Raw genomic sequence first — 14,268 nt, 5'->3', positions numbered from 1 at the left:
CATCCATCCATCCATCCATCCATCCATCCATCCATCCATCCATCCATCCATCCATCCATTCATTCATTTTCTTCCGCTTATCCGGGGTCGGGTTGCTGGGGGAGCAGCTTAAGAAGGGAGGCCCAGACTTCCCTCTCCCCACCTAAAAACCTCAATCTTGGTTCGGTTGAATTCTGGTGTGGTTTCAGTGCAGTGTGAATGCAAGCAGACCCGAGACAGCTGCAAAAGCAGAAGCTAACTATAGCACAGCTAACTATAGCGCAGAGTATTTTGGTCAATATATTACTCTCAGTTCTGTGGGTTAGTGGAGGTGTTGTGACCCAGAGAGTGAGGAAAAGCAGAATATAAGAGGTTTAAAGTTGTTTTACGCCTGTTTATTAGGCCCGAGCAGCTAAGCGCTGCAAAGGCCTATTGAAATTGTGCTGTAAATTATTATGCTTCCGTAAAATAAATTGCCTTTTTGGAGGCTTTATTATATTCAAAAACTCACCAAACCTGGCGGACGCATACAGCCCGTGTGAAATTTACGTATTTTAAGGTCGACGCAAAAATTGCAAAAAGAAATGGCTCAACGGCGCCACCTAGCAACTTTCAAAAGACCCTTTCCTATTCACTTACTTTATCGTAGAGACTTGAAATTTGGTACACTTGTACAGCTCCTCAAGACACTCTGAATTTACAATTAATGTCATAGTGCAAGTATGACAGGAAGTTGGCCATTTTGGATTGAAGTTCCGATTTTGACCCCATTTTGGCCGTTTACAGCCTTCGCATTTGATTGAACTCCTAGGGATTTCGATCGATCGGCTTCAAACTCGGTCAGATCGTTCATAAGGCATGGCCGATTAAAAACTCACTAGGATGGATCCTTATCGGCCCCCCGACAGAAATCTATAAAAATATTTATACCAGCCCTCAGCACATTTAGGTGGTCAATTAATGACATCACCTTAGCCCCGCCCACTTCCGACAGGAAGTCACCTGTTTTTTCTACTGTATGTCTTACTTTTACTGTGTTATTCATATGGAATTAATCCTCTGCCAACTGACATGAAATGACCTGATGATGAACTCTGTCAATGCTGGCTGACCTGTGGGGGCGTGGCCAAATGGCAGTTCCTCGCCATATGCATACGATTGTCTCTAAATCACACATGCACCTTCCAATTGGCACCAAACTGGATACGTGTGACCTTTGTTCACCGCTAGAGAGCCCAACAACATTGAATTGTAATTTGACTCCACTGCGCCCCCTAGGTCATTCTATCAGCTATATTTCCTTGTTACATTGGCCGATCTGTACCAGATTTTTGGTGTGTCGTCAGGGAGCGATGCTGAACTCATTGGTTCGGCATCGCCGAACCAATGAGTTCAATTTTAACAAACTAATTTTAACATTGGTAATTATGTACAATTACATTACTGACCAATCTGAAAGAGAAAATTGTTTAGTTCTCTCTTGTTTGTTGACAGAACTGACAGAAAACCAACCTACTTATATATTCATATCCAGAGACGATACATTTCAAAATCGATTCCTTCAGTAGTTCTTGGTGCAGCGCCCCCACAGGCGAAGAGGAGAACTGTTTTTTTCAATTAGTTTGAATCGTTTGACACAATGCAGTGTGATTGGTTCCCAGTGGAACCAAGTCTACTGAACTATCATGGAGGACTAAGGCAGATCTGCTTAACAATCTATTATGGAGTCGCTTATTAGTTGCAGAACTGCTGATATCTTCATCGAGGCAAATAAAGAGACGGACCTGGCCGGAGGAAGAGGATGTATCTGCCGTTGGGATCGGGTCTCGGCAGGACCGTGAGAAAGCCCAGGTCCAGGACGTGTTTGACCGTGGATGGCTTCAGGTCCTGGAAGACCTCCGGCCAAGTTTTACGGCCCGCGTGGTAATTGAGCAGCAGCTGCAGAGCGCGGTCATAGTCGAACTTCCTGGCCCGCAGGAAGCGCAGGAGGAAGGCATCGTCCAGTCGGGTTCTGAGATTGGGATGTTCCTGTGAAGAAAAATACATAAATTCACTAAATGAAAAGCTTCTAGTTGAGAGGCATTGCAAGATAATTCTTACTTCTTGATTTTTTTAAAATTTGGATTCATTTTAATGAATTTCATAAGAATTTTTTATGAGAAACCAACATTATTATATTTTCAAAATATCAACCGAGGCCTTGCACACACATAGCCAGGTCTTTATAAAACTAATATCACCATCACATATTTTATAAAAATAACATTGTAAACAGCATTAGAACAATTTCATCCAAATTAACCCACAAAATTCAAGATTTGGCTGAACGATAAATTGTCTCAGTAATCACTGCGATAAACGATAACGATAATGAATTTGAGACCTTTTTCAAGTAATGATTAATTTAAGTTTGGACTTTCAAACACAAATAAGGTTTGAGGCTTAGTTCTTTACTAAACCTCAAATTAGTAAAGAACTCTTAACACTGAAACTGGAAAATATTTTAAATTTAAATAAAATAAACACAACGATCAAAATCAATAAATAAAAACTACTTGCAACTGAAACCATAAATAAAATTACAAATTACAATGTTGCTGTCAACAAAATTTCCCTTCAAAAAATGAACCATCAGAATGGAAATTATTGATCTCATTTTAAAATGCCATGCGATTAACTGCTTATTACTTACCCCTACGTGTTGTTTTAGACATGCCAAACAAAGCTAAAACCTGCTGAAATGGCACTTTGTTTTTATAAATAATAATTTTTAGTGATGTTAAATTGAGTTTTCATGCAGATGAAGGACCAAAACACCCAAAGCAGTTGCTTATTTTAGGATGTTCTTCGTGGTAAACATGAAGATGTCATTTTAATTCTAGGTCTATAAATAGGACGCAGAAGCACAAAGAAAAAGTCAACCACACCCTTGTTAAATCAGCTTTAGCAGAAGTAACATGAAATACATTGGCAGATGTGTTTATACTGGATGAACGAGTTTGAACAAAGCTTTACTTAAAGGATATGGTCTATTGAAAACCATCACCTACTTACAAGAAAAGGACAAAAATCTGATTATTAAATAGAATATTATGGTTCTGAACTAAAGATTGCAAAGCAAGCCCAAATAATCACACCTGAATAATAGGAAAATGAGTCTGTGCTGATTCATTTTTGCAATACTTGACTTGTTTACAGTATTTATTATCATAAAAGCTTAAAAGTAAGAAAACCTTAAGAATCATGTCTCTCAGTGCTTGGACATCTCGTAGGCGCCACTCGGGCTTCTCCTGGAGCTCTTCCCGTGCTTTGGCCACCAGTTCAGGGGTCAAGGTGCAGGAATACATGGGTGGAGGTGGGCCAGGGAACCAGCTGTGTCCTGCAGCTGTTGCATGGTCCGCCTGGGGAGGACTGAGGCTGACGGACTCATGCTGATCGGCCATGGACTGACTGAGAGAATCTGAAAAGAAAAAAAGAGATATAAAGGAAACATCTGTGAAAACACAAGCAGTACTACTTCCAGCTAAGTAGCATACTTCCATTGGTTAAATAGTAAAGCAGATCCTTTTAAGTCAATCCAGCTAAATTCACTGGGAAAACAGGTAATTTCTCTCCATTATGACACTTTAACAAACAGCACTTTGTGATTTATTTATCGTAAGACATTATGTTCGGCATAAAAATTAAAATATGGTGCGTTCAGGTGCATCGATGTTTGCATATAAACCACTTTATCTCTGTTAATTTATAAACTGCGGAGATCACTACACTGTTTCAAGCCTCTAATGCAACCATATGATCAAAATATTATTGTACTTGTTCTGCTAACCCATAACGGACGGAACCTATGCGGCGGAACCTGGTTCAGGCAAAAAGAAATATGCATACTGACCCAAAATGAGCCAAATTATTACCTCCTGCAAGAGACAGTGGTCTACCTAACAAGCTCCGCCGGGAAAAAATATAAACATTAACAGAAGGGAAGGTAAAGACTTAAAAAAAACCAGCAACTAAGTCAAAAATCACAACTGACCTGTCGATACAAAATCCTTTTTTTCCGGGTTTTGTGAACGGGGTTCTCCCATTGGTCCGTTTGGATCACGTGACGCTCTGCTAATGCGCAGCGTCTGTTGCCCTGATGTGTTCGAGGTCTGTCGGAAACAAACTCACATAGATATTTTTATGCTTTATGCATATTTAATTACATTTAAAAGTTAACTAAATTAACTCAACATCCAATCGTCTTCTACCTGCAGATTATAGCAGACAAGAGTGGCTAAATATGTAAATAAAGAGCAATATGTGTGTGTCCTTATGACTATCACTGCTCATTGTTATTTATTATTGTTGTATGTTGTAGTGCTATTAGCATGGGTTTTATTAGAGTTTGAGATTTATTTTATTTATTTATTTTTTGGGGCGAGAGGGCCAGTGGGGTGTTGGGCAGGTGTTTATACCGGAAGATGTCAAATCTGGCAGCCAGATGGCGCCATTTAATGAGCATGAGGCGACGAGAGGTTTTTTAAACCAAGACGCGGCTTGCACCAGGCCAACAATCAATACAAAAAAACCTTCAAAAGTCAAATTAAAAGGTAAAATAACATTTATTAATTTAATTTGTAATTATAGCATTAATTCAGGATAATGTTGTTGTCGAGGCATTTTACAAAGTCATTTCAATTCAGTTATAGATTCCTGTTGATCCTAGTTATCAATGTGTTAGGTTCAGTTTATTATTAAAGTAGTTTAAAAAGTTTGAACAATGCAGATTGCATGGAGTCATTGACTTAAAGCATTTACTCCTCCTGGACCAGCAGGGTGTAACAGCAATGATGAGTTGTTGACTTCACAGCAATCCCTCACACAGACCATGCATGTAGCAACAGTGGAGAGGAAGAACTCCCCTCTAGCAGGTAGAGACATTCAGCAGAATCAGAACTGGGCTCAGTACCAGCAGCCATCTGCCACGACCGACTGGAGCTGAGAGAAGACCGGGTAGGGACACAACAACGGGTGAAACGACCCAGGAGAACTTTCTATGTTCATGGAAGTGAAAAGTTAGCAGCAGGACAAGGAGACCAATTAGGTGATGGCAGCATCAAATCGGCCAAAGCCCTCCTCCAGAAAGGAACCACAGTCAATCAGAACGCCAGACCAGGAGTAGCTTTTATGGAGAGAAAAATGACAGAGAAAACAAAAAGTTACCAGTTTATAGCGATACTATCCATTGATGTAGACACGTTCTGTATTCTTGCTCATTGTCCAGTTTGACCCTAAAGTAGGGTCAGGGTTTCCTCCAGTGTTTTATCAGCCTGGCGGGCCATCAGGCTTTATTTGCCCTCTCAGGTTTCAAAAGCAGGTTGGAATATAAATGTCTTCATTAAATTATCCAGCGTCTCTAAATATTAATTATGCTCACTAAAGAGCTCAGAGCTTTAAGGATGAGCTGTGTTTAATTCGTGGCTTTCTTTGTTAGCCAATCGCAGGGTGGGGATTGCAGTAGGCGTCCTCTAGGAGCAGACGAGACAAAATACAGCGACCTGAGAAACTTTATTTGGTTTTTAGTGAAAATGGAAACTGTTGGGAGGATTTGGAGGACAGAGCAGGTGGTTCTGTTGTGAAGGTTGTGGGTTCAAAATCCCTCTGGGATTGGAGCGCCTGGATCCTGCAGTCCAGAACTTAGTTTCCCCAGATTTGGTTTGGCCATGTTTTAAGAGCTTGCCAAAGAAACACAAACGAAAATTATTGAATATTTTTAATTTGCTATGTGATTAATTTATTGTGACAGGGTTACCTTTTGATTTAAATAACATTTTACTCAGTTTCCAGTATTTTACTTCCGGTTAGGACCAGAAGAAGAGGATTTCCTCCCTCCCGTTCTGCACTCAACAGCTTCTTTGTTAGTTAGGTTTTTATTTTCTATCTCCACAACAAAGAGTCTGCTGAAGATATTTAATCTCTAAACTGTATTTCTGTTTCTCCATTTTTATTTGTGTCTGAGATTAAGGCAGTCAGACTGCGTATTGTCAGTAATGAGCCGAACTGGTCGGCGTGGGGACATGTTGACGGTTACGAAAATGACTGCTTTAAACCTGGCATTGTATCAGGTTTGTGTTCACTTTTGAGAGTATTTTAAACTCGACATTTTTATAATCTACCCACGGCATTGGTACTTTTTGATCAACTGTCAATAATTTCTGAATTAAAACAAGCTTCTTTATCTCTCTGGAAAGTTACTTGTGAGTTAGTTTTGTCCTGTTTCAAGTGTACTAAGATATTTGCCCTAGATTTTAAACAAAAATACTTTTGTGTTTTCGCAGTGCCATGTTTGCCAACAGCTTGGCTTAAGTTGTTCCACCTCACCATATTATCATACTGGTGATTACTGATCAGAACCAATTAATCAACTACATAAAAGGTTATTTTAAAATACAAAACCGACAGACTAGATTATTTGAATTATCTCCTGATAAAACTCTTGAATTTTACAACTTATTAGCATATAGGTCAAAGAATGTGAAATGACTTGTTTGCTATCTACAGCAAAGTTAAAAAGCTGTTTTTAGATTTCACGTTTGTTTTATACCTTTACTGTATTTTGGAGATATAAAATCAGAACACAGCCTCAGAAGGTTAGTGTTTTATTTCTCACTGGCATGTACAAATTTATCTTTGAAGTTGCTGTTGGTGTTATCTGTAATGATTTTACGACACTTTATCTGTTTATCAGTGACCAAGCAAGACTGCCACGTTGGAAGCCATTTCCCCCCCCTCAGTAAACGTATCGTTTATGACCTCAGCAAATAAAAATAATCAGCAGGGAATGCGATGTAAAAATAGACGATAAGATTTATTCAGTTGTTTTCACATTGTAAGGTAAACCTTTCCTGGTTTGTAAGGCAGTACAGGTTACAAGGCACATTTCATCAGTTAAACCATGACAAAAACTAAACAAAAATACAACATATATATACATATATATTTACTTTTTTCCTGTTTTTTGTAAAACCAACACAACACATCTTAGGAAACTGTGCCAAGCTTGGTCATCTCGGGTCTAATTTTACAAAATTCTCTTTCGATTTCTGTCATGTGAATATGCATGTAGCAGTGCATAAATAAAAAAAAGACAAATATTTTTAAAGAAACCTAAAAGGGCTTTCCTTTAGCTTCTAGGTTCATATTTATCACCAATAAACAGAACCGTGCTACATTAAATGTATGAAAATATAAGGCTTGTTGTAACATTCGTAAAATACTTGCATGATCATGTTGCTGCGTAAAACATAAGCCTCACTGCCCTGCAAAATCACAATCTTACCAGGTTTTTTTGTTAGTTTTTAGTTCAAATATCTTAGTACACTTAAAATAATACAATACTAACTAAACATGTTGAAATGAACTTGTCTTTATTCAGTAATTCTTGTATATTGATGTGAAATACTGGCTCCACTAGCAGATTATTTCACTTATTACGCGGGAAAAATGTCCTGTTGTAAATGAAATAATCGGCCAGTGGAAGTAATTTTCCTGGAAAGTTACTTCTAAGTTATCTTGTCTTATTTCAAGTGTGCTAAGGTATTTGTACTAGGAACTAGACCAAAAGTACTTGGTAAGATTTTGTTTTTTTGCAGTGTACTATCATGATTACTATTCGGAAAATTATTCATAGCAAAAACACCAAATCTCACAAAGTGTTTCTGATTTGTTTTGTACTGCAAATATCTTAGCTTTGCTGTATTTCAAGTGTATTAACTTGAAAGTAACTTTTCAGCAAGATATAGAAGCATGTTTTAAATCAGTACCTCCTTAATATTGATGAAAATTCAGTTTCACTGGCATATTATTTCACTTGAAACATTTATTTTCATCAGTTAAAAAAACCTGCTAGTTGAACTAATACTTTTTCATCAATACTTAGGAATTGACTTAAAACAAACTCCTGAAAGATTACTTGTAACTTTTTAAGTATAGTAAAATGTTTGCACTAAAAATAGACAAAAAATAGTAGGTAAGATTTGGTGTTTTTGTGCAATGTTACCCGATAACGAGGTATGTTTGCAGCACTGGAAAATTACAATGCAGGTAGATTTATCTGAGCCGTGGAGCTCAACCACAGCTGTGTTTTATATACAAATATGTCCCTGAAGGCTATTTATAAGGAGCTTGAAATTACATTATATTTATTTAGCAACTTTGAATTTGACAGCATGTTGATGCAGACTGTATATAAACTTTTCACAATATAAAAAACCAGAAAGAAGAAAGATTCAAGCTTTTGTTAAATGGTCTCTTGCTTCGTGATGGTTGGCTGAGGGATGGAGGTTGGCTGCTTGGGCACTGTTGCTATGACGCCCTGAGGCATTTTATAATGTTCTGATCCAGAGGCGGTGGGCGGGGACGGGATCGGAGTTTCAGGAGTGGCTGGAAAGCAAAATGCAAAAGAGAAGGTTGGAGGCAGAACTTCACGGAAAGTGGAAATTTCTCAGCGCATTAAACAAACGATGAAATAATCCAAATTAGTTACCGTGGAGAATTTAAAAGATTAGCCTGGTTTTTTCCTGCTCCACATGAAGCTGAGTGACGAAAGAGTGCCAATGTGTCTGAATTTTAATATTTATATAGTTATATATTATAATAGTTCTATATTACATAGAACTTGCACAGCCAAGCAAAATCATGTAAAAATCCTTAAATGCTTGTTTCAGGGCAGATTGCTTAAAATGGAAGAGGATTATAGCCACTAAAAAAATATCTGAGTTTAATCCCATAGTTCTTTTTCCCTCAGAATTTTGACTTTAATCTTTTAAATCTTAAAGTCACCGTTCAGAAGATTTAAGTCAGAATCGTGGGTTTAGACAGAATTCTGAGATTAAAATCAAAATTCTGAGAAAAAGTGCATTTCAGCACAGTGCAACTATGACTTCTTAATTACTGCATAATTAAGAAGTCTGATAAAAAGCATATACATTTTCTCGTTCTATATTTTTTTACAAGTAAAAATCTAAACTGGCATTCAACAACAGCAGCAAGTATATCTCTAGTAGCTTTACAAATCTAAACACTGAGATTTTTGAATATTCTTCATTGCAAAATAGTTTAATTTGATCTGTCATTGACTGGACTTGGCAAACCTTTACATTTTATTGTAGTTCTGATTTTATATTTAAGGTAATTGTCATGCACTGGAAGGTCAAATAACATTAAAGTTGTAATATCAATTGCAAGTGCATACTTTGGTAGAAGTTACAATTAATTTCCATGAACTTACAGATTTGACCGTTGTGGATTGGCGTTGGCATGTTGCTGGTTACTATGACGTTGCCACTGAGATGCTCCTGGACCAGATGAGGGTGCAGAGAGTGCGGCGCATGTGGAGCTTCGTTAGCTGAACCTTAGAGAATTTGATCAGATTTATAGTCATTATACAGCAATTACTCCAATGAAATTAATAGTACAGCTCTTCTTAGAGCATTTATTAACTAACTAACAAAACACATAAGATCATTAAGATAAAAAAGAACAATATCCAGTTATCAGGAAAGACATTTTGCTTCAAAACTCAGATAATCCAGGTTTGCTTTGTACAACATCATATTAGGGCCATTGTAAATAGAAGGGGTGGGAGGAAGGAGAAAATTAATTTATATTAATCAAAAATGTTCCTAAAGAATCTTGGACATTTCTGAGTTTGAAAAGTTAAACATTCTCTAGAAAAATCTTGGAAAGTTTGAGTTAATCTGAGAAATGTTTTATATATATATATATAAATTCTGTCAAATTTGCTACAAGAAGTCAGCAATTTTGAGATCAATTTCAGAAACCTTCTAGAAAAAACAAGGAAATTTCTGAGCTTGAAAAGTCAAAACGTTGCTGGAAAAAATGACATTTTGTGATTAATCTTAAACATTTTCTAGAAAAGAATTTGTGTTTAAAAAGTTAGACATTTTAGACATTTCAAGATCAGAAATTAGTGGGGGAGATTTTTGGTGGAAATTTACTCTTCCCATTTTTTCCATATCTACAACTGGCCTAATATGCCGTTGCAGTTTTGAAACATTTTTCTTCAGACAAAAGGCCTTTGAAGAGCTCTTACCTCCCAGAAGCATTTCTTGCAGCAGATTGTCAATCTTGGCCATGCCAAAGAGTTTTACAAACTGGATCTGCTCGATCATCTGCCAGGTGATGCTCTGTAGCGTCGGCAGCAGCAGGAGGAGCTCCCCGAAGCGGCCCCGGGAGTCGTACTGCCGGTCGTTGATGTAGTCCTCCAGGCTGACCTGGACCTGGTACCGCATCCGCTTGATCTTCCCCGGGTCACTCAGGCCTTTTGCATCTGAGGACAAAGAAAAAGCAGGAAGTTTTGAGATGCATCTCTGTGCAGGTGAATGCCGAGTTCATGCATAAATATCAAAATCTTATCAAGTATTTTTCTTTGAAAGTAATTTCTAGCGCAAATATTTTATATTAAATAAGATAAATCTAACTTACAATCAATGTTTCAGCTAGATATAGGAACTTGTTTTAGGTAAAAAAAAAATTATAAAGTATTAGTTTTCCTTGCTAATTATTTTACTTATAACAAGACATGTTATAAGTTAAATAATTTGCAAGGTGAACAAGTATTTTTTTAATTAAGATTGAGAAATTAACTCAAAACAAGTATGTTGCTGCAAAGTTACTTATACATTATATTTGTCCTTTTCCAAGTGTACAAAGATATTTGCACTTGAAACTAGACCAAAAATACTTTTTGCATTATATCTGGTCTAGTTCCAAGTGAAAATGTCTAATGCTTAAAATAGGACAAAACTAACTTACAAGTAATGTTTCAACCAGATATAGGAGCTTGTTTTGAGTTAATAATTCCTCAATATAGATTAAAAATTACTACACTTACAATATAGGAAAACTGCTTGTTAAAGTGTAATAAACTGCCAGTACAACTTGTATCTTTTTGATTGATATTAAGAAATTATTTACCTAAACATAGAAATATGAGCTCGTTTTAACTCAACAAGTTTTCAATTATTGATAATATCCATTGGCAGATTATTCCACTTACAAGACATTTTTCCAGGTTTTATCTGAAATAGTCTGTCAATGCAACTAGTACTTTTCCAACAACATTCAAGAATTACTAAGTTAAAACAAGCTTCTATATTTTTCTGAAAAGGTACTTGAGTTAGTTTTGTTGTATTTCAAGTGCACTACGATATTTGCACTAAAACCCAAACAAAAACACTTGGTACTACTTTGTGTTTTTACAGTGTGCCTGTTTGAATTCAAAGTGGATTTTGAAAATCCAGACACACCAGGGTCAAAGAAAACGATGGCCTTCAGGCAGGCATATTCGTTGTCGTCTATCTGGAGCTCCTGAAAGGGAAGCACCAGCTCATCCAGGATCCTCACTGCTACCCTTCCCACCTCCAACTCTGGACAGTTTCTGGGGATAATGTGATCATTTCCTGCAAATAAAGCACATTTTCATCAAAACCAGAACCGACTGAGGATACAACATAATGACTTGTTCCTGTTTTACCTAATAAGAGGATGTCTTTGTAGAGCATGGACCTCTTGGCTGCACCAAGCAACAGATGCTCTCCTGCATGAGCTCGCAGCAGCGCCACCTAGAATAAAGTTAAGTTAAATCAGTTAACGGCGTTTCTGGAAGTTTTAGGAATGCATCCGTTCCTGAAGGTCTCTCACATGAGCACAAAAAAAACAACAAAACGGACCCATCCTCTCGCCATCCACCCTCCATCAGCAAATCAGTTACTAAGACCCGGTGATCACACTGTTAATGATTGTGGACGTTTTTGGAGGAGGGATGTGACTTTAAAAACCAAAGTCATCATATTCTAACTGGGGATTAAAACACATTAACTATTCTGGTTGAAAAGTTGAAGAGTTTTGTTGAGAGGAGGTTTGCTTTTTCTGCAAGATTTGTCTTGTACTCCTTTTTTCCCCACACTGCTAAAACACAAAATCAAGTATTTTGGGTCTAGTTTCTCCTGGAAACATCTTAGTAGACTTGAAATAAGACAGCTAATATGAAAGTAAGTTTTCAGCAGGATATAGGCATTGTTTTGAGTAAATAATTTCTTAAGTTTAAAACCAGTTGGCTCACATCTACAGGCGCTTTATATTGGATTGTAATCTGTTCTTCCTCCATAAAATTCCAGTTGGTGCACTGCAAAAGCAACATCTTACCAACGATTATTGTCTGGTGTCTAGAGCGAGTATCCTGGTACACTTTAAAAAAGACAAAACTAACTTAGAAGCTTTTCAGCAAAACGAAGGAGCCTGTTTTAAGTTAGTAATTCCTTAATATTAATTAAAAACTGACTCGTTCCATTATTATTTATAATATGGGACAAATGTCTCATTATAAGTGAAACAATCTGCCTGTGGAAATAGTACTTTTCAAAATCAATATTAAGGAATTATTTACTGAAAATAATCTGTTGCATCTTGCTGAAAAGTTGATACTTAGATATTTATAATTGAATGGAAGTGCCATTGTAAACAGAGTAAATTTTTGCCAAAGCTCTGAATTTTTTTCTAGATTAAACTCAGATATTTTCTAGAAGAAAAAAAAACACAAGACAATTTGAGTTTTTTGTAGCAAACTTTTAACTTTTTGATCTCAAGCTTTCAAATATTTTCTTGATAAAATCTGAGATCACTCTTAAAGCATATTTTTTACCAAATGTTTCAACTTTGCTAAAAAAAAAAAGATACAAATCTAGAAGAAAAACTTGAATTCTGAACTGAATCTCACATTTTTTGACTTGTGAAGCTCTGAAATTTCCATGATTTTCTAGAAAATTTCTGAGATTAACCTTTAAGTCTCTTGGTGGAAATGTACTACTCGTTTTTTTCCATCTTCAATGGCCCTAATAGGCCCTCGTAGATATTCGCACTAGAAACTAGACCCAAAATACTTGGTAAGACTTCACATTTTTGCAGTGCACCAACTGGGGTTTTATTGAGGAAGAAGAGATTACAAGCCAATAGAAAAATCTCCCATGTTGTAGATGTGAGCTCACTGGTTGATAAGTGACCAGACGGGCTGAACTCTGCGTGTGAATGAGCCTCACCTGGTCGTCCAGGGGAAGGTCGCAGAAAGCTGGGATGTACTTGGCCCACTCCACCAGAACCAGCAGCTGCTGCTTCATGGACTCACAGACGTCCGTGATGGTGGCGATCTTTTTGGTCCTTATGTCGCCGTTCAGTATGGGCGCAGGCGACGTGATCTGCACAGAGACGCACAGATTCGTCACCAATGATCAGTAACAGCCAGGTGTTGGATTTATGCTGGCAGTTACCTGTCTGGATAGAACGTCTGCCTGAATGAGAGCGTTGATGGACGGTAGACTGCTGTCTTCGTAGCTGGACCGCCTGGTGCTGATTCGGTCTCTCTCATTCTGTACAGCTAAAGGAAAACACAGATTTGTATGGTTAAAATTGAACAGAGTGCTTTGGGGTTTTTTGCACTGTAAAAAAACACATCTGCACATCTGCTGGTATATCTGCTCTAGATATACCAATATATCTAGATATACCAATATATCTAGAGCAGATATATTGGTACTGTTACGGCTCTGGGCCTTGTGGGCTGGGTTGCAGGTGCTTTTGTCTGTCTTTGTGCACCTGTGTTGCTGGTCCGTTGATTTGGAGCGCAGAGTATTTAAGCCTGGCTGTCTCCACCTTCTGGGTCGCCTCCACTCTGCCGCTTGATGCTTGTGGTTCTCTGCTCTCGGCCTCAGCTCCCCTTTTACACATTTGAGTTTCTTTGTTTTTGCACTTCAACACTTGCACTCATACAACACATCCAAGCATTCACCACAGATACTGACATACACAATCCATTCTTGTTTTTGTTAATAGGTATACCTTTTTATGCACTTTAACCACTGCATGATCTCCCGTTTTTGTTATGACCTTGAGCCAATCGTAACAATTGGGGGCTCATTCAAACAGTTCTGTGAGTTATGTTCGGTTTGGTTAGTTGACTTTCCTTACCATTTTGACTAAATTACGTTGTTTTGAGCACTTGTTTCGCATTGGATTTCTGTCTTGGTAGCGTTACGCTGGGACGCTATTACTGTGCGTTCAATTGGTGACGGGGTGGAGGTGAGGGGGGTTGAAAGCCTGTGACGTAATTGTCCTTGTTTGGACTGGTGCGGTCTTGGGGGATATGCAGGTGGTTTGGATTATGTGCGGATTTGTCATATTGGAGCGGGATGCTTTTCCATGGATTTGATTTTAGCAATATAGGTAAGTATT

General features: G+C 37.7%; 2 protein-coding genes across 6 annotated transcripts in view; both read right to left on the bottom strand.

Moving 5' to 3' along the window:
- The window catches only part of ttpal (tocopherol (alpha) transfer protein-like), a 5,622-nt gene extending 1,502 nt beyond the window's left edge, over nt 1-4,120 (bottom strand). The window contains exons 1-3 of one of the 3 annotated variants that reach the window (XM_007572948.2): nt 4,013-4,120; nt 3,213-3,439; nt 1,764-2,007 (exon numbers count right to left, since the gene is read on the bottom strand). In XM_007572948.2, coding sequence (XP_007573010.1) covers nt 1,764-2,007; nt 3,213-3,439; nt 4,013-4,064 — 523 coding nt within the window. In that variant the 5' untranslated portion in view covers nt 4,065-4,120. The other 2 variants (XM_016661122.1, XM_007572949.2) reach the window with 2 other exon arrangements.
- Nucleotides 4,121-7,865: 3,745 nt separating this feature from the next.
- The window catches only part of hnf4a (hepatocyte nuclear factor 4, alpha), a 27,091-nt gene continuing 20,688 nt past the window's right edge, over nt 7,866-14,268 (bottom strand). For all 3 annotated transcript variants that reach the window (XM_016661123.1, XM_007572944.2, XM_007572945.2), the window contains exons 4-10: nt 13,308-13,414; nt 13,080-13,235; nt 11,519-11,606; nt 11,292-11,444; nt 10,076-10,312; nt 9,251-9,373; nt 7,866-8,403 (exon numbers count right to left, since the gene is read on the bottom strand). In XM_016661123.1, the coding sequence (XP_016516609.1) occupies nt 8,261-8,403; nt 9,251-9,373; nt 10,076-10,312; nt 11,292-11,444; nt 11,519-11,606; nt 13,080-13,235; nt 13,308-13,414 (1,007 nt within the window). In that variant the 3' untranslated portion in view covers nt 7,866-8,260. The remainder of the gene's footprint in view (nt 8,404-9,250; nt 9,374-10,075; nt 10,313-11,291; nt 11,445-11,518; nt 11,607-13,079; nt 13,236-13,307; nt 13,415-14,268) is intronic.

Source organism: Poecilia formosa, unplaced genomic scaffold (genome assembly GCF_000485575.1).
Source record: "Poecilia formosa unplaced genomic scaffold, Poecilia_formosa-5.1.2 Scaffold312, whole genome shotgun sequence".
NCBI lineage: Eukaryota > Metazoa > Chordata > Actinopteri > Cyprinodontiformes > Poeciliidae > Poecilia > Poecilia formosa.
This window is presented reverse-complemented; position numbering and strand designations above follow the sequence as displayed.